Source organism: Narcine bancroftii, chromosome 12 (assembly GCF_036971445.1).
Source record: "Narcine bancroftii isolate sNarBan1 chromosome 12, sNarBan1.hap1, whole genome shotgun sequence".
Classification (NCBI taxonomy): Eukaryota; Metazoa; Chordata; class Chondrichthyes; order Torpediniformes; family Narcinidae; genus Narcine; species Narcine bancroftii.
This window is the reverse complement of record NC_091480.1, coordinates 17,807,148-17,826,331: the sequence shown is the minus strand read 5'-3', so window position 1 is coordinate 17,826,331 and position 19,184 is coordinate 17,807,148. Positions and strand designations below refer to the sequence as shown.

The 19,184-nt window shown below is 41.7% G+C and overlaps 1 protein-coding gene across 4 annotated transcripts in view; it reads left to right on the top strand.

Moving 5' to 3' along the window:
- LOC138746998 (protein shisa-9-like) overlaps nt 1–19,184 on the top strand; it is a 209,837-nt gene that overhangs the window by 164,977 nt on the left and 25,676 nt on the right. For all 4 annotated transcript variants that reach the window (XR_011347226.1, XR_011347225.1, XM_069905813.1 and 1 more), the window contains one exon: nt 17,416–17,571. Coding sequence is in view for 2 of the 4 variants with exons in the window: in XM_069905813.1 (XP_069761914.1) it covers nt 17,416–17,571 (156 nt within the window). In the remaining 2 variants the exon portion in view is untranslated. The remainder of the gene's footprint in view (nt 1–17,415; nt 17,572–19,184) is intronic.

Below are 19,184 nucleotides of genomic sequence, written 5' to 3'. Positions count from 1 at the left end.
AGGAGGGGGGTGGTGATGTCGGACCAGGGTGGGGGGTTGGTGGTGGCGGTGTCATACGGAGAGGGGGAGGCACCATTGGTTCCCATTATCTCCTTCCTCTTACATCAGGTTTCAGCACTGGGTGCCTTATCATCCTTCTTCTGCTTCACCCTCCTTCCCTCTGCCCTTTCTGTTTCTCTTCATCCTCCTATCAATGACCTGCCAATTCCACCCCTCCTCCTTACCCACCTGCCTCCATCTGAACATCATCCTTTGCACCTTCTCAATCCATCTATCATCTACTGGCCCTGGTCTCACCACTTCCCCTCTCTTCCCTCCCCCCATTTGGTCCCGATGCGGGATCTCAGCCTGAAGTGTTAACAGTTCCTTTCCCTGACAGATGCTGCTTGTCTCATTGAGATCCTCCCATAATTTGCATTTTGCCCTCTCTACCAGATAATCTTGCTGTCAGTCAGACCTGTGAAGATCGCCAAACGGCTGCAGAGGATTTCCTGATCTTCTTATGAAGTTACAGCAAGACTGTAGGGAGGGGAACTTAGGGCCAGGATTTTTAAGACATGGTTTTCTTTTCAATCATGCTCTCTTGGTACTCTATCTGACTCCCGCTGTCTCCCCCTTATGTCTCCATTCTCTCTTATTTTGCTGGGTGTCCGCTCCAAGGTTCCAAGGCTCCAAGGCTCGCTTATAATTAAAAATACAGCTCAGAAGATTGACAATATTAAGTGCAAATTATCAAGGATTCAATGTTTTGAGGGATAATGTTTATGGCATTCTTTCTAGTCGATATTGTCCAAAAACATCGAAACGTAAGAATTGTCAGAGCTGCTTTTAAGAGCTAAGCACAAGAGGTTGAATCCAACATTCACTCAATTTGGAACAAACACGTGCCACATTTATAGAATTTCTTCAAATAAAAGTTGCAATCTAGTTCAATTATTTTTCAATTGATTTATAAACATCATGAAATGTCGATGAGTTTAATGAGAATCGGAAGAAGCTGTGGTACTGCTGTCATTACCCCTATCCAGATTTGGCATTCAGGAGAAATTATCAGTGATAATGGCTTTAGACACACCACTGACATTAGGGATGGTACTTACGTAAGTAGCAATGACTCGCAACTGAGTCAGAAACTCAAAATACGGTGATTAGTTGACGTAGGCACAGCAAATGGTTAGTTGGGAAGCAAGTTCAAAAAAAATCTGTATATCAGATGAAAGAATGATCTCCAGTCAAGCTCTAAAGTGCAAAAATAAGACAAAAAGATGCAACATTCCCACTTGGTTTGTACAAGTTAAAGCAGCGACAACCTAATTCTGAATCTGGTCTGATTTATTCTCTGCTATTCAAACAATAGGTAACAGAATCAAAACTCAAATTGTATCTTTATTAAATTAAAAGTACAGGCAACCATTAAATGTTTTTATTCCCAATGATATTAATAACCCATAAAATAGATCATAGAAGACTGATTAATTAATACTTTTAATATTGTACAAGATTAGAGGCATCGCTCCCAATGTTGGTTTGCCCCATACTTTGGGCACTTTAGTATAAATATCAAAGATTGCTTTATGTAGACTCTAGCACTGATAGAATCATAGAATTATTATGGCTCAAAAGAATGCCATTCATCCCATCAATTCTATGGCAGCTTCTGGTAAACTCTCTCTGTAACTGGATTCTGAACTTCCTAACAGAAAGACCGCAGTCTGTCCGGGTCAATAGCAGATCGAAAAGTCGCGTTTTGCTGAGCAATGGAGCACCGCAGGACTGTGTGCTCAGCCCACTCCTGTTCACGGTACTATGCATCACCAGATCCAGCTCTAATCATCAAGTTTACAATTGATACATCAGTAGTTGCCTCATCAGCAAGAATGACGAGTAGCACTATAGAGAAGAAATGAAAATGGTGCATGGACAAGACAAAGGAGATGATCATGAACTTCAGGAGGACCAGTACTGGAGAGAGTGGAGAGCACCAAGTTCCTTTGAGTTCACTTAACTAGTGACCTATCATAGACACACAATATCTCCTCACTTGTCAGGAAGGCGCCACAGCGACTACACTTCCTGAGAAGACTGAAGCAGTAAGGCTACCAGCCATCAATATGTCAGTCTCCATGTTGGATGCTATTTGAGCTGTGACCATTATTTGCCAGTTAAATTTCCACAGCTCAAAAGAGTTTGGGAGAAAATGTTAAACTCTTTGGAACAAATGGTGTAAACAACTTCTTCACAGAAATGGCAGAACCATTTCTCATAAAAATTCACTGCATATGAACTAAATGGTAATATTCTGATGAGAAGACTCAAACCTGTAATTTAAACAAGCAATGCTGTGAAATGGAGCAGTGGGTTGCTTGAATGTGCTGTGCAATGCACCCACTGCAGTTGTAGTTTCAGATGTGACCCCTCGTGATCTTCATGTGAAACTTCACTGAACAGTATGCACACAGTAACCTTCAGATGAAATGAAAATGAGCTTTAATTTTTAGAGCTCCTATTGGCAATCTCATGATGTCCCAAAATGATGTGATTAGTTTGATAGTATTTATAGTCATTGTATGAAATTCAGAACTAATTTGCATGTAACAAGTTCCAGAAGGTGGTTGCACAGATAATCTATTACACTGAAGTATAAATTCTGGCTGGAATCCTTTTTTCTGCCTCAAGCTAGCATGAAGGGATCTTTTCCATCTGTCGAAGTAAGCAGAGAGAGTCTCAACTTATCATCTCTAATTAAAACACCACCTTTGTCATCATGGCATGGCATGCGGGCAGAGCTATTGTGCTTCCGCGCAATGCCAGAGACCTGGAGTCAATCCTGATTAGGTGCTGTTGTGTGGGGAGTCCGCCTGGTGGTCCCTATGACCGAGTAGGTTTCCTCTCGGTGCTGCGGAATTGCTCAAAGACATGCAGGTTGATTGGCTAAATTGCCACTAGTGTTTAGGTGAGCGGTAGAAATTGTATGAGAGTTGATGAGAGTGAGGGGAGAATTGAAAAATTAGATCATTTTGGGATTGGTGTAAATGGGCAGTAAGCTTAGTAACTTAGATCATAATAACAAGAAATAGGAGCAGGAGTCGGCCATTCGCCCCATCGAGCCTGCTCCACCATTCACTGTGATCACGGCTGATCTGATGATAGGCTCACCTGCCTTTTCTCCATATCCCTTAATTCCTCTATCCAATCTTGTCTTGAATATATTTACTGAGGTCGCCTCGACTGCTTCAATGGGCAGCAAATTCCACAGCTTCACCACCCTCTGGGGAATACAGTTCCTCCTCATCTCCGCCCTAAATCTACTCCCCTGAATCTTGAGGCTATGTCCTCTAGTTGTGGTTCCCCCACCAATGGAAACACTTTCTGTGCTGTACGACTGTTTGATACTGCATTAGATGAGCTGCATTCAGATGACAGGGCTTCTAATTGACCAGAAACGTTCATCAGTGCCATTATTTCATACAGAATACAAAACATGTCTTTTTGCCTTTCCTTCCTTTGAAATAGTCTTGCTAAAAAGATTCAGTTGGTTAATTTGAGATGGAAAGCTAACTTCTTCTCTTGTGAAACTAATGACTATTGTGAACATAGTAATGCAGTTACTGCACTTTCTACTTATTTCTCAATGTATAATGGAGCTGAAATTCCTCCTTTACCAAAACAAAAATTGCTTGTCTTTCACCATAATCCTTTGAAATAAAATGACTTCATGATTTTACTTGCAACCTGTTAATTAGACAGAAAAAGAGCACTTGAGATATCACTAGAGTTCTCTGTAAGCTTGGAATCAATACACAGTGTCAGAAGTGCACTGTGCTGATCAAATATTAATAGGAATATAATTCCTAGCTCCACCTGGTTGTTTCCATGACACCAGGAGACTGCACAATTCTGTGTTGATGGAAGGCTTTAAAGACAGGAATAGAATGGAGGTTCATAAATCCTACAACATGCAATGATGGCGAGAAATTAATCAGAAGGAAAAGGCAGCTCTCTCTCAAGTGTTCTGGAACTGAGAAACATTCCTGGTGTATCTCCTGCCCGTGGGGAGACATCAGGACTGCTTGGAGTAAGAAGGTTTCCGCAGGATATTGGTAACGCTTGCCAAGCACAACATTCTATTCTTATTAGGCAAGATTCTTAAATTGGCAGCATTTTCTTTTAACTTGTAAACTAAGAGACATCTACTCCTGAAGGGCCAAATTAGACCTCTTAAAATGCTGTGGAGGAAGACCTTTTGATGCCTTTGTGTCCAAGTTTGTGGATGATATAAAGATAGGTGGAAGAAGCAGGGGGGCTGCAGAGGAATTGGACAGATTGGGAGAATGGGCGAAGAAGTGGCAGAAGGAATATAGCATAGGGAAGTGTCTGGTTATGAATGTTGGTAGAAGGAATAAAGGTGTAGATTAATTTGTAAATTGAAAGGTAATTGGGAGCAATATGTAAGCAAGTGGAGAAAAGGTAGGGGTTAGGCCTTATAAATCCGATTGGAAAGATAGGCAGAACCAGATTAATGAACACGGAGGTGTGTTTATTTCAGTGCAAGGTGTATTATGAGTAAAGCAGTTGACCTTGGATCCTGGATTATTGCACGGAATTGTTGTGCCAATTACAGACTTGGTTGAGAGAGGAAAAGGACTGACAGTTCAAGGTATGGATGTTTCAGATGTGACAGAGAGGGATGTTAAAGAGGTGGTGCAGTCACATCACCGATCAGGAAAGATTTCACAATTGACCACTAAGGACTGGAGTGTACTGGAAGCATCATTTGCATAGGCGATGTGGTAGAGCTCAGAAATAGGAAAGGTGTTATCTCGATGACAGGGTTCTACTTTAGATCACCCAATAGCCAGTAAGAGATAGAGGAACAAATATAAAAATGAAAAGTTACAGGTTGTCGTAGTGGATGACTTTATTTTTTCCAATATTAATTGGGACTTCCTTTGTGCAAGAGGCTTTGATGGGGAACAATCTATGAGGTGCATCCAAGAGGGGTCTTCTTGAAACAGTATGCAAATTATTCAGACAGGATCCAGTTCATACTGGACCTTGTATTGTGAAATGAGACAGGCCAGATGATGGTGTTTCAGAGCATTTTGGGAACAGTGATCACATCTTCATTTTTCAAAGAGTTGATCAGAGTAAGTCTAAACCTCGGAAAAAAATGCTCAATTGGGAGATGGCAATTTTGACTACATTCAAATTCAAGTTCAAGCTTATTATTATCATTCAGTTGTATAGGTACAACTGGACAAAACAGCATTCTTCAGTCCTCAGTGTAAAAGCATGCAAACACATTTAAAGACATATTTTCAAGTGATTTATGTGCAGTACATATATGAAAATAAATCTTGTTAAATAAATAGTAGAGTCTCTGAGGGATTGTGTGAACAGTTCATCAGTCATTCAGCAGTCTCACTGCCCAAGGGAAGAAGCTGTTTCTTAGCTTGATGTTTCTGGCTCTGAAACTCCTGTACCTCTTCCCCGATGAGAGTAGCTGGAAGATGCTGTGTCCTCAACGATTTTGTGAGACCCCCTTCAGACATTTCTAAATCAAAATAATAAATAAAAAAAATAATTTTGCATGATTTGGAGAGAGCAGACTTGAAAGCAGCTGTTGTGGTGGAAATCTACCTCTCACATGTGGAAGTTGGTCAGAGACAGAATTCCAGGCTGGCATGTTCCAGTGAGGAAGAAAGACAAGGATGGCAAAGTCTGGGAACCGTGAGAAATGTTGTGAATTTAGTCAAGAAAGAAAATTAAGTGAATATAAAGTTTAGGAACCTGAAATCACTTGGGATCCTGAAGGAAAATCAAGAAAGCAGGGAAGAACTCAAACAGAATCAGGAAATCCAAGAGGAGGGTAGCTAGGGAGAAGGTAGGATAATTAAAGGATGTAGAAGGGAATCTATGTCTGGAGTCAGAAGAAATGGGTGAGATACTAAATGAGAGCTTTGCACCAGTACTCACCAAGCTGAAGGACAGAGTGGAGAGTGAGATCAGAATGAGGCCATGTTGATGTGAAGAGAAAGTCTTGAGTTTCTGAAGAACATTGGGGCAGATTAGTCCCCAGGGCCTGATGAGATCTACTCTATATTATTGAGAGGGGCAAAAGAGAAGGTTTCTGGGGCCTAGATGGAGATCTTTGTATCCTCTCCAGCCATAATTAAGGTCCCATGGGACATGAGAGTAGCCAAGACCATTCCCTTGTTTGAAAGGCAATAGGGATAATCCAGAAAATTAAAGGCGGGGGAACCTTATGTTGGAAGAAGCTTTGGGTAAGAAGCATTGAACAGGCATAGGAATGGAGGGATATGGATCATGTGCAGGCAGATGGGATTCGTTTATTTTGGCACATACATTGTGCTGTTCTGTGTGCTCTGTTCTAAAATTGGCTTACTGGCAGGAAGTAAGGTGTAATGATAGATGGGTATTGTTGTGGTTCTTTCCAGCGGGATTCCACAGGGATGCAGACTCTATTCCTTCCAGTTATTCTTTTATATATTAATGATTTAGGCATTAATATAAAGAAACATGATAAAGAAGTTCGCTAATTATATAAACACTGGCTGTGATTGTAGTAAGAAGTTCTTTAGGCTACAAAAGGGTTATTTGCGCAGTAAAATGACAAATAGAACTCCATTCAAGGAAGTGTGAGGTGGCTGCAGTGTGGCATGGAATGGGAAGATTCTGAAACAGAGGTATCATAAAACAGAGGGGCGTTGGAGTGCATATCTATAGATCCTTAAAGTTAGGACAGATCTATAAGTTGATTAAAAAGGCATGTAGGATGCTTTCTTTTATCATTTGAGACACTGTAGGAGCAGGGATGTTATGCTGGAATTAAAAACACAAGTAAGATCACAACTTGCATACCTGGTGAAGATCCAGTTATCGCATCACAGAAGAGAACTGGAGAGACCACTGGGGAGATTCACCAGGATGTTGCCCAGACTAGGATATTGTAACTATGAGGAGGAATTAGATCAGGTGGAGTTGTCTTTGGTCTATACAAAGTGAAGGGAGGAAAGTTTTTCAGACATTCATACAGCTAATAGGCCATATCGGCCCACGAGTCAGTACCACCCAAGTTACCCCCAATTTACCTACATCCCTGTACATTTTTGAACAGTGGGAGGAAACAAAGCCCCTGGAGAAAACCCACACAAACACAGGGAGAACGTACAAACTCCTTACAGACAGCGCAGGACTCGAACCCTGGTCTGATTCCCGATTGGTGGTGCTGTAAAGGCGTTGCGCTAATCGCTACACCAACCGTGTTAAGGAACGACATAAGGGTTAAGTTTTTTACACGGAGGGTTTTGGTGCCTGGAATGCATTACCAGAGGTGGTGGAAGAGGCTGAAACAATAGGGGTATTTAAGAGATGCACATGGATTAACAAAAATTGGAGGGCTATGAGGAAATGAGGGCTTAGTATTTGTTGGTAGGTATATGTTGGGTCGGTGCAACATCATGGTTACAAAAGGCATATACTGTGCTGTAACATTTTATGCTCTATGTTTTCTGCATAAATAGACAGGACTTATTCTTCTTAAGGGAGGGTTCAAAAATAAGGAGCATGGATTTAAAGTAATTAGTACAAGGGGAAGGGAGGGGTTGAGAAAAATATTTTTTGCCACAGTGTGAAAGGAGACTGGAACTTACTACTTAAAGGAAGCCCTCATCCCATTAAAAAAGATCTGGATGTGCACATGAAGAGCTACGACTTGTGCAGCCAACTATCGAGAAGCTGGGATTAGGCAGGATAGCACTTTTATCAATTGGTTGATGTTCAGCTTCTATGCTGAATTTTCTTTGACGTCACCTTTTTCTTGCCGCTTTTTATGAATTATTCAAGGATAACATTGCAGGCAGTTATTGCAAAGGCCACGCTCTTAGGCTCTGGGCCTCCTTCCCTAAACCCTTCATTCTCAAAAATCCTTTTTTCATTACCGTGTTTACTAAAACGTAGCTTTTTGACAAACAATGAGAAGCCAGAAGGGCTCATCTGCATTTACCGAGAGAAATGGAGAGTCAACATTTGGGGCCAGAAGGGTCCCGACCCAAAACATTGACACCCTCCACCCTGCAACCAGATGGCATTAACTTCTCTGGCTTTCATTAAAACCAACTCCTCCCCCACACTTCTTCCCACTGTGGCCTTCCCCCAGTTCTGTCTTTCTCCCTTTCACTCTGATTCCCTTCTCACAGACAAAATCAATCCTCACCTCTCTTCTCATCTTATCCAATGAACACCTTTTGTTGGTCTGGATTCCTCCCCCAGCCAGCCCTGTCCGTATTCTGAGATTTCCTCTTTTTGCTTATTGCTTGGGGAAGACCCAGCAATATATCTTTATCTCCGATGGATGCTGCAGTGTGTTATTACCAAAACATTGACAGTCCATTTCCTGATCTGCTCAAAAGTGACATTATCCGCAGTTCTTATTTATTTAATTATTTAGCTTTTTGTCCGAGCTTTTGGTAACCTGATCTAATATCTCATTGCATGGTTACATGACAGCATATTTGCGCTGTTTTGCTATGTTCAATGTTTCATGTGCAATTGTTGTAGAGAAGGGTTATTTGTGGAACCCTGCTTTCTAAATGCTGCACTTCCCTCCGCTGTTTCACTGAAGCAGCAGTCAAACAATGGACATTTGCAATACTGTATTAAACTAAATCTCACTTGGTTAATTCATTTTAAGTTAATTGCTGCAATTCAATTCTAGTCATACCAGAATTAAAGACATTTGGTATCACTTTGTAACTTCAAAATTTGCAATTCAAAATAGTCTTGCTCTAACGAAGATTTTGCTTCCTGAATATTTTTGGGTGTATTTTATGGATTTTGAGCTGCTTGATCAGGAAAATTATCTTAAAATTTTCCTATCAAGTACTGATTTTTAGGTATAACCTATTTTTGTGATTTTCTGTCATATTCTAAGTTTACGACAAGCAGACAAAACCATGAAGTGCCTCATGTCATTGAAAATTCATTTTCTGCATTCGCACTTGGACGTCTTCCCTGCTGATCTTGGTGCCGTCAGTGGCGAACACGGGTGAAAGGTTCCACCAAGATGTTGCGACCAAGGCAACTGGAATCCATCATTGTTGGACTCTGACACGAGAAGTACCAAATGCTGAGTAGAAATGAAAATCGGCGGCAAAACATTTTTCGGTCAGTTGAACTAAGGCAATGTGTCAGCATCAATATGCGATTAAATCCAATAAATGCTAAATTAATGTTTCTCCAACATTCTACGTGATGCAGGAAATCTGCTTGAAGTTGCCCATTTTTTTTTCAGGACGCAAACCTCTTGAAAAAGAATGTCCAGTGTTATATGAATTTATTAGCTCAGTGGTAAAGATTTTGACCTAAGCAATGTGCTGCATAGCACATTTTGGGTAATTTTTGTGTTAAATTAGTTCTAATTTGTGAGTGGGTTGCATTTGGTGCAATTTTGAGGCCAGGAATATGATAACATTAACCAAATGAGGTATACAGAGCAGGCAGGTAACCAATGCAGCCAGGCCATATGTAACCCAAATGCTGCCAATTCTCAGTGGCCCATGACAGCATTTGCAAATTAATCACTTATTGATTGACAATGGACTTTATTTCAAACACTTCTTGGTTTTATCAGAATTATTTGGAATTTGTAAGGTCTACAGGGAGTATTTTGCTAGGAGCTAATTATATTATCTTCAAAGCCATTGAAATATCTGTTGCTTCGAGGCATAGGAATATTGGCATCATGGTTGACACAACACGATTACAGCGCCAGTGACCCAGATTCAAATGCGGCACTGTCTGTAAGGAGTTCATACGTCCTCCCCGTGTATGCGTGGGTTTCCTCCAGGTGCTCCTGTTCCTCCCGCCCTTCAAAATCTACGGAGATCATAGATTAATTGGGGTTTTGGGGGCGGCATGGGCTCATGGGCCCAAAGGGCCTGTTCCGCTACTGCAGGGGTGGCCAACCTTTTAATTTTTAATTTAGACATACAGCACAGTGACAGGCCCTTTCAGCCCTAGAGTCCGTGCCGCCCAATTAACTTACACCCCTGGCATATACTCGTGGGCCAAAATGGCCTGCAACCATGCTGTATGTCTGAATTAAAAATAAAAGGTTGGCCACCCCTGAATTACTGTATATCTAAATTTAATGAAGGGTTGCATGACTGGATCAGACCAAGCTGAGTTATGGGGAAGAGGTGGGTTGCTATTACACTTGCTGAATTCTTCATCATTCAGCATGTGAAGAATAATGTCCAGTCCATTAAGGGGGTTTTGAATGAAATATGCTAAATACTGCAAACTCAACTCCAATGTGAAGGACGTACCAACAATTTCTCCTTCTGAAAACCCATGGACCAAGGTTCAGCTGTCCTATAAGTCATCCAGCACCTGTAAGGAAAGAACTAGAGTTAATGTTTTAGGTCAATGACCTCCATCACAGCTCTGTTAACACCTTATGGGTCTGAAGCTTGCTTACTCCACGGAGAGAGTTTGATCTGCCAAATTTTTCTAGAGTTTCTGATTTTTATTTTTCTTGTATTTACATTATTTTGCTTTTCTAATTTTTGTTCAAGACCAAGTGTTGTTTGATTATCACTCCTGTGAGGCAGCCTGGAGATCCTGCGTTGTTAAAAGTGCTGTACCTAAAGATTGCTCCTGTTATATACTTGACAATGTGGGAGAAGGTACACAGATGCAGACCAGACCACTGAACTGAAATCAAATCAAATGTGAAGAGCTGAGGTGTAGTTTAACCAGCAGAAGTGGAATGTGGAGGAGACAAAAGGAAATCAAGGAAAGATGGGCTTGCAAGATGGTAGAAGGGGTGGGGTGGGGGGGGGGGGGGGGTGGGGAGAGACAATGAAATAGAAGTCAAGTAAAACATAGGCTTTAAACAAGAAATCTGCAGATGCTGGGTCACACAGGTACTGGAGAAACGCAGCATCCATGGGAAGTAAAAGGCAATCAAAGTTTCAGGCCTGAGCCCTTTGTCAGGAAACATAAGCTGCCCAAGGACCAGAGGCCTGGTAGGAAGTTGATGCTAAGGTCACTGAATACCCTACCTGCAGGAGTTCTGAATGGGAAATCTTCATCCATTCACCAACTCCTTTCAACTTGGGTATTATCTGCTTGCCAGCCTTTGAGCTACATTCATAGAAGTACACTGCCCATTGTCTGTTTTTGTAGTTCCCTGTTTATTGCTGCGTTTGTTGAAGTAAAGCAGGTTAGGTCAGAAGAATTTTTTGCCAGTGTTAGTGAGAGATCTTCACAGCCTTCCTGTGGAATGTAAAACTTGATCACTTCAAAGGCAAAATAATGCAGATGCTGGAAATCTGAAATAAAAGGATAATAAATTGAAATCTGATCTCACCTTCCGTTTGTTTTACTTCTCTGTGAAAATATAAGTGTAATGTCCTCACATCAGTGATGTGAAAAGAAGTAGTTATGACAAGAGTACAGTGAAATATGAATCTGCCGTGATTCTAAAGATACTCAATATCCCACTAGTTGTAAAAAGGGACGGGTCAGAGGGTGATAGCACTTGTACAAAACAAATGTATAATTAATCCTGTCATGTCAGTAAGATTATTTGTTGGCTAAGTGAGGTCTATTGTTGTAAATATAATTTTCTGGGGAAACATGATACTCTCATAAATTTTGTTTGTTAACATTTGTTTCTGTGTTTTCAGCATTTTGAAATGATTCTGCATTTGAAGCCAAAATTTAATTATTCTGGCACAAAAGCAAACCACTCCAGGTGCTGGAAATCTGAAACGGAAAAAAAAGATTCAGGGAAAGTTGGTAATTAGTAGGTTTAAGATCAGAGGTGGGTAAATGAGAGGGTGTGGTGGGGGGGGGGGGGCGGTATAAAATAAAAATAGAAGGTCTGTAATTGGATGGAAGGCAGATAACAGAGGGAATGATGGGGCTAGGCAACAGGGAATGGTCAATAGGGCAATTAAAGAGGAGGTGAAGTAATAGGAGCTCCAGCAGAATCATTTCCATAAGTTGGGAAATATGGGAACAATAGTTATGGACTGAAGTTATTGAACTTGCTGTCAGCTCTGGAGGGTTGAGAAGTGCATGACTCACCAAGCATCTACTAACCTCTACAGGAAAACTTCAGGAACCTAAGAGGCAAAGCGATGAGAGAGGGGGTGGAATGTATTGGGTAGAGGTGTTGCATAAAATGGTCATCCAATCTGTGCTTAGGGAGTGAAATACAGTGCATTGTGAGCATCAAATTGGTGCTTTACATAAAAGATCAAATGGTGCCTTGGGTGGTGAGTAGGGAAGAAATAAAAGGGGAGGGGTTGTATCTTGTTTGGCGGTACTGGAAAGTGCCATAGGAAGGAAAGGATGTTTAATGATAGGAGGAGGGTCTTGCAAAGGGAACTGTACCTTAGGATTGCTGAGGGAGATGAAGGGAATGATGTTCCGTGCTGGCAGCATGACAGAAATGGTGGAGGATGACCCAAGGCTGGTTGAATGGAAAGTGGGGACAAGGGAGTGCTCCAATGGTTTTGGAAGGAATGGAAAGGACTGACAGCAGTTCAGGAAATTATTCAATCCTGGTCAAAGACTTTCTCAAACCATGGCAAAGACAAAACTTCAGACAGGATAATAGCATCAATGGTGACATTGTCCAACGATCTGATATAGAAATTGAAATCAATTTCTAACAGAAAGTGAGAAGAAGGGAAGTTTGTAGCTTTGGAAGTCAAACTCTATCAGAGACTCATTTAATGACACTGCACATTAGTTATTACGGAATATTTTTTTAAATACATTTCACAGTCAGTTTGTTTCCATTTCTTCCTTTGCTTACATTTCTCTCCATTTTTTCTTGAGTTTACATTTATCGATAAGTAGAAATTCTTTCTGGCCCACAGGAAAAAGGAATCTCAGGGTTTTATGTGATGTCATGTATCTACTTTGACAATAAATTTAAACTTTGAGATGTCCTCATGACTTACTTTGAAATTGTTTACTTAATTCCATTTTAAATTAAGTTCAAACTAGGAATTATGATTTTTTCCATCAGAGAGTACTCCAACATAATGTACAACATAATGAGTGACAAAGGAGGATAAGATTTTCATGGGCACTTGCTTAAAAGACTTGAAGTGACATGTTACCAAGTTAGTATGTGACCAAATCACTCTGAGCAGGAGTTCTCTGCTGGTGTCATCTCAGTAGCAGAGAGTACCCTTTTGGCTCCTTTTCATATTCCTCCCCACCCCATCCCCCAAATACTCTTCCTCGTGCCTCCCATCCATATCCACTGATGAGAATGGCATCCACGCCGACTCCCTCAGCAGTTCCCACACCAATGCCAGACTCTGGAGGACTGACACCTTGGATACCTCTGCTCATCATCCCCTACCATCACTCCTTGCCCTTCCTTATCCCCTCAATTCTCTCCCTTTTCACCCACTATCTACTCCTTTGAGCTCTCCCTTTCTTCCCACCTGGCCCTCAGACCTCCTCATTTCCCCCCTGCCCCCCCACCAACTCTGACCTCCCCAGCCCACCACTTCCCCCACTGTGACCTCCCCAGCCTGCCACTTCCCCAGCCCTGAAACCACCCCATCTTCCCCTCTGGCTATCTCAGCCCCCCCACTTCCTCCCTCCTGTCCCTCCAATGCCTCCCTCTTGTGCCCTCCCTCCCATATCTACCTGTGACCTAATGCTCCCATATCTCCCTGTGACTCCCCATGCCCCCCCCCCCCACTATTTTATTCAGGCGCCTGCCTACATATAGTTCATACCTCAATGAAGGGCTGAGGCCCGAAACATCGGTTGTACCTTTATCTTTACTGCAGTATATAAAGTGCGCCGGGCAATCTGCTGAGTTTCTCTGGCATTATGTTTTTACTTTTTTTCATATTTTGAAAATAGGAGCAACGTATGAAGACCTCGCCAGGGACGCCCACATTGTGCAAAAAAAAAATCACAAGTATTAGAATGCATTCTGCTTAAAGACTTGCCGGTGTTTCAATTTAAGATCTGTGTGCTGCGATACAATTTCACCTTGGTCCTACAGTTTCACTGGTGTACATCTATGGATGAATGCAGTAGTCAGACAAGATGCCAAATCAATATGTGCTACGTGAGTCATGTTTCAAACTTGACGAGAGTTTTGAGGAAAATGCTACTTACAAAAACTTGGATTTAAAATTGTGGGTGAAATTTTTAACAAGACCCTTAATGTCCAGGAGAGCATGAGAATGCCTTTCAACAAAAACAACTATCTATTTGAGGACATGGACAAGTACTTCACTTCTGCTGTCAACATCGCTGCGATATAAATTTATGAGTGTTACTCCTCTCCCTGGAGGATGCCATTAGTAGTCACATCAGTCATTAACGTGGCAGAGGATCTCACACTGATGTGGGTGAATTTCAAAGCTGCTGAATATTTTAAAGTTCTTCCACTGTTCAACTAAACCCATTATCAAAGTCAGTGAATCCAGTGGAAGCGACTCATACCTGCCAAGCATTCACATTTAGCAGTGCTTTAGGCAGTGGAGTGTGGGGGTGTGTGGGGGGCGGGGGTGATTAAAGGATCGGAGTTAAATGGAGCAAATGCACCCTCCCACTATTTTTACAGTGATGTTTGTCTAGATGTCTGGGTGTCTGGAAGTGCAGGCTGGAGAATTAAACTATCCTGCCACTCTATTATTTAAAAGGCCTCTGGAGTTGGGGAAAGACAACAGTAGGTGGGAGACGTTGACCACTCTCCAGCCCCTTTGGTTGGACAGAGTGGGCAGACACTCACTCTAACCGCTGTTCGCCTACTGCGATCCTGTGGGCTCAGCCTCTACTCGGCTTTTATGAGAGGGGTTCCTTTTGATTTTAAGCCTTTCCAGGTCTCCAAGGGCTCCAGAATTGACCCAGGGAACCGCGCAAAGGGTTTACTCTCGAGTTCTGCATCCCTCCACTTTTATTTACTTTTTTTCCCCTCTGCAAAATGTTTAAATGGCCTCAGTCAAAATCAAAGGGCTTCCTATAACCAATGGAAAATAAATTCTGCAGTTGAATTAATGGTTGTCTTTAGTTCATAATTATACCTGGTCTATTAGCATTTCCAACAGTAAAATCTAATCACCTAAAACATCTAGAAAACACTTGGCAGGTCAGACAACATCTGTGGAAATAGAAATATCATGTATGTTCCAGATTCAAGACTCTTCTGATAAAAATTCTTCAACCAGTGAAGAATGCCTTACCCATTGAATGCTCTTATGTTCCTTGATTATATTTCTACTGTGCAGCATTTGCCGGGTTTTGCTCCAGGTTACCTTGCTGAGTGGTGTGTGGAAAGATGGAAATAGTGATGTTTAAGAACTTGAAATCATCTGTTATTCACCATCCACACTTGGTGAACGTGAACTGTAAACATAAGCAAGCTTATCTCATCTGATTTTTAAAGACTAGAAGGAGAGGGAGATGATGAGAAAATTCCATTGTTCACCTAAGTAGAATGATAGCCAGGAGGTAATGCCTCCCTGGAAATCACTTAGCTCGAGTTGGGGAAATATCACCAAGTCCAAGCTGTAGTTCTGAAGACAGCAGTTGGTGCAGTGCACTCCATGACAAGGTCATGTTGAAGTGGGCTTCTGTTCAGAAAATCAAGCTCAGAGCTGGAAATCTAAAACAAAAAACAGAAAATGGTAGAAGCACGCAGTTGGCCAGGAAGAGTTGGGCTGAGTAGGGCATGGTACTGGGTTGTATAAAAGAAGGGGATGAATCAGCATACAGGATGGGGGTTAAAAATTTGGCTGTCCCTAAAACTAAGGAGCTAATTGTTGACTTCAGGATAAGAAAGCCAGAGGTACACAACCTCTCAGTGATCAGTGGGGAAATCACAGGTGGAGAGGGTGGGCAAATTTAAGTTCTTGGGAGTCACTATCTCGGAGGATCTTTCTTGGACCCAACCCACCAATGGCATCATGAAGAAATCACGTCAGCACCTCGACTTCCTCTGGAGTTTGCAGAAGTTTAGTATGACACCAGAAAACCTGTCAAATTTCTACAGAGGTGTGGTGGAAAGTGTGCTGACTGGCTGCATCACAGTCTGGCATAGAAACACCAATACCCCTGAGAGTTAAGCCCTGCAAAAGATGGTGGACACAGCTCAGGACATCACAGGCGAAACCCTCCCTATTGTTGAGTACATCTGCAGGGAACGCTACCATTGGAGAGCAGCAGCAGCAATCATCAAAGACCCTCACCACCCAGCACATGCTCTGTTCTCGCTCCTTCCATCAGGAAAGAGGTACAGGTGCCCACAAGACTCACACCACCAGGTTCAGGAACAGCTGCTACCCTTCCTCAATGATAAACTCAATCAGAGATTCATTTAAGGACCCTTACTGGTGCACTTCATTGATTTTCTTTTTGTTCTCTCTATTGTAGTCAGTTTGTTTAAATTCATTATCTGTTTACAGTTCTTTGTTTACGTTTTACGCTGTGTGCAGTTTATTCTTTTGAACTACCAATTAGTGGTATTTCTGCCTTGCCCGCAGGCAAGAGGAATCTCAAGGTTGTATGTGATGTCATGTACGTATGTACTCTGACAAGAGACCTGAATTCTGAAATCTGAGAATGTACAGGAGTGTGTGGAAGCCAGAAAGCATATGCCTTGTTTCAGTACCATCGATACAATATAATTAAATTCCATATTGAACGAGAGAACAAGATGAAGTGCCAGATAAATGAGTCTCTTTAATATGCAGATCACAGGAAATTAGTGTTGAGAATAAGAGGCCAATATTCTTTTAATAAATACCATGCAAATAAGTCTGTGGGAGCAAATGTTGCTGCTCTTATTATCGGCCTGTTAAACGCACCAAGTATTGTTGATTTGTTCTGATCCTTCACCCTTGCCATCTAAAATATATTCTTGGCAAAGGTGTAAATTCAGGAAGTGCATCTTTAATTTTTCTATTTATTATCCATTGGAAAAGTGCAATTGCCACAAGAACAGACTGGACCGAGAATAACTTCTGATGTATTTTATTCATGTTATAGCTTTATTGTTCTGTGGGGAGGATTGTAAAATATCATATTAACTGCTTTATCAGCCGTACTGAAATCACCAAGGCAGAGTTGTTGGAAATGAGCACAAGGTTCTTCTGAAACAATTTCCCATTATCTCTGTTTGCGTTAACATGGTTTATCTCTGTTGGCTTCATTGGTGATGTTAATGGTTCTAGGTCACTCTATTGTGCAGTTTTCATGTACTTTTTTTCTTTTACTAACAAGCTTTATCTGTTAAGTAGAAAGGCAATATCTTCTATGGCTGTGAATAGAGGATGTGATTAATGATTTTTTTTAACCAGTTGTATCCAAAATGAACATTCTGTGTTCTTAACTATTTTGCAGATCAGACACAGATGAATAACGCAGGCACGACCTACCCTCTGATCCCACAGATGGCTCAATCCCATTCCTATTCCACACTGGCCCAAGGTTCTCATTCCTTTGAACAGCAAGTTCCTGGCAAGGAACTGAATAAGTATGCCTCACTAAAAGCAGTGGGTAAGTTTATAATACCTTCCAAAATGTATCTTGTGTATCATCTTACATTTTGACAGCTCAGGACAGACCTTGTTTTGATCCATAGGTTTACCAACACCTCTGTTTAAAATCCACACCACAGTTCCCTGTTATTGAGATTGAGACAGTTTTCCTTATGCTCTTCAATGTTATAAGAATCCCAGTTGCCCTAATAATGTGGCAGGAATGACAGGAGTCGATTTACTGTCTAATGTACAAGACCTCTGGAAATCTAAGGTCACTGCAGTTCTTGATCACGTAAGCCTAAAATTCAAGTCCAAGTACAAGAACAAAATAACGGGCAGCATCGATATCAAAATCACATTTGCAATTGATTTTCACGCTACGATATTTTCTTTGGACCTCATTAGGACTAGGGATCCTTCACACCTGCCTCTTATCATTCCTTGGGGAACCAGAAATTTCTGGTAATCTTCGTAAATTGCCCATGGACTAATGACAGTATCTAGCAGTTTATTGCATTCACTCCACCCAAATGCTTTCTTCTTCTTCTGGCTACTCACCTCATGGAAGATGGTGGTTCCTTGCAGTCAGTTTGTGGGGTTTGATATGAAGATACCACACTCCTCAGAAAGGAACAGCATGAGCGTGGATGGATTTAAGGTGAGTAGAGGGTTGCCCACCCTCTCGACATCCCCTCCTGGATCCAGCGGCATGGTGAGGTCCAATACGGCTGGGGGAAGTTCTCTTGCAGTGAATGGCCAGACCAAGTTTCTGCACTTCATGGCACGTATTTGCTGGATGTCCGTTGACCTTATGAAAGGGTTCTTTGACAGGTCTTGTTTTTCATCCTGCGGGGGGTATAGCCACCCTCTGCATCAGGCAAGCCTAGTGGGGGGGCCGGTTTAGTTGCAGGACACTTGACCATGCGACGGGTAGTACTGGGTTATATGGTAGCAGTAGCACTCGGACGAGTGACCTGACTATGCCATTATTAAAGTAGGTGGATGATGAGCTTCAAATTTTGCTGTGGTGACGGCCCTCTCATAGCAGAGTCAGAAGGTTAGGAGTTCAGAGGTTTGAGCCTGTGATCTGGACTGACCTTCTTGTGCAATCATGAGAGGTGCAAGGAGCACACAGAATTCTCAGTGCTGATTTCTTGACTGGGTGGCTTTGTTGGAATAGAAAGCTCCCTGTAAAATGTGGTCGGTTAGTTCTGTTTCTGGTACGCCACTTTTACTGTTGGACTCTTTGGTGATCAGATATACCACTGAAACTAATTAGTATGTATACATAATTCACCAGACAATGAAGATTTTGCTTCCTGAACACATTTGGGTGTATTTTATATATTTTGGACTGCGATCACGAAAAAAATCATCTTAACATTTTCCTGTCGTGTACCATTTTTTAGATATGACCTATTGTGATTTCCTATCATATTTTTAATATGCTTCAAGCATACAAAACCATGAAGTACAACCTGCCATTGAAAATTCATTTTCTGCATTCGCACTTGGACTTCTTCCCTGCTGATCTGGGTGCAGTCAGTGACGAACACGGTGAAAGGTTTCACCAGGTCATTGTGATCATGGAAAAAAAGTATCAAGGCAACTAGATTCCATGCACAAAAG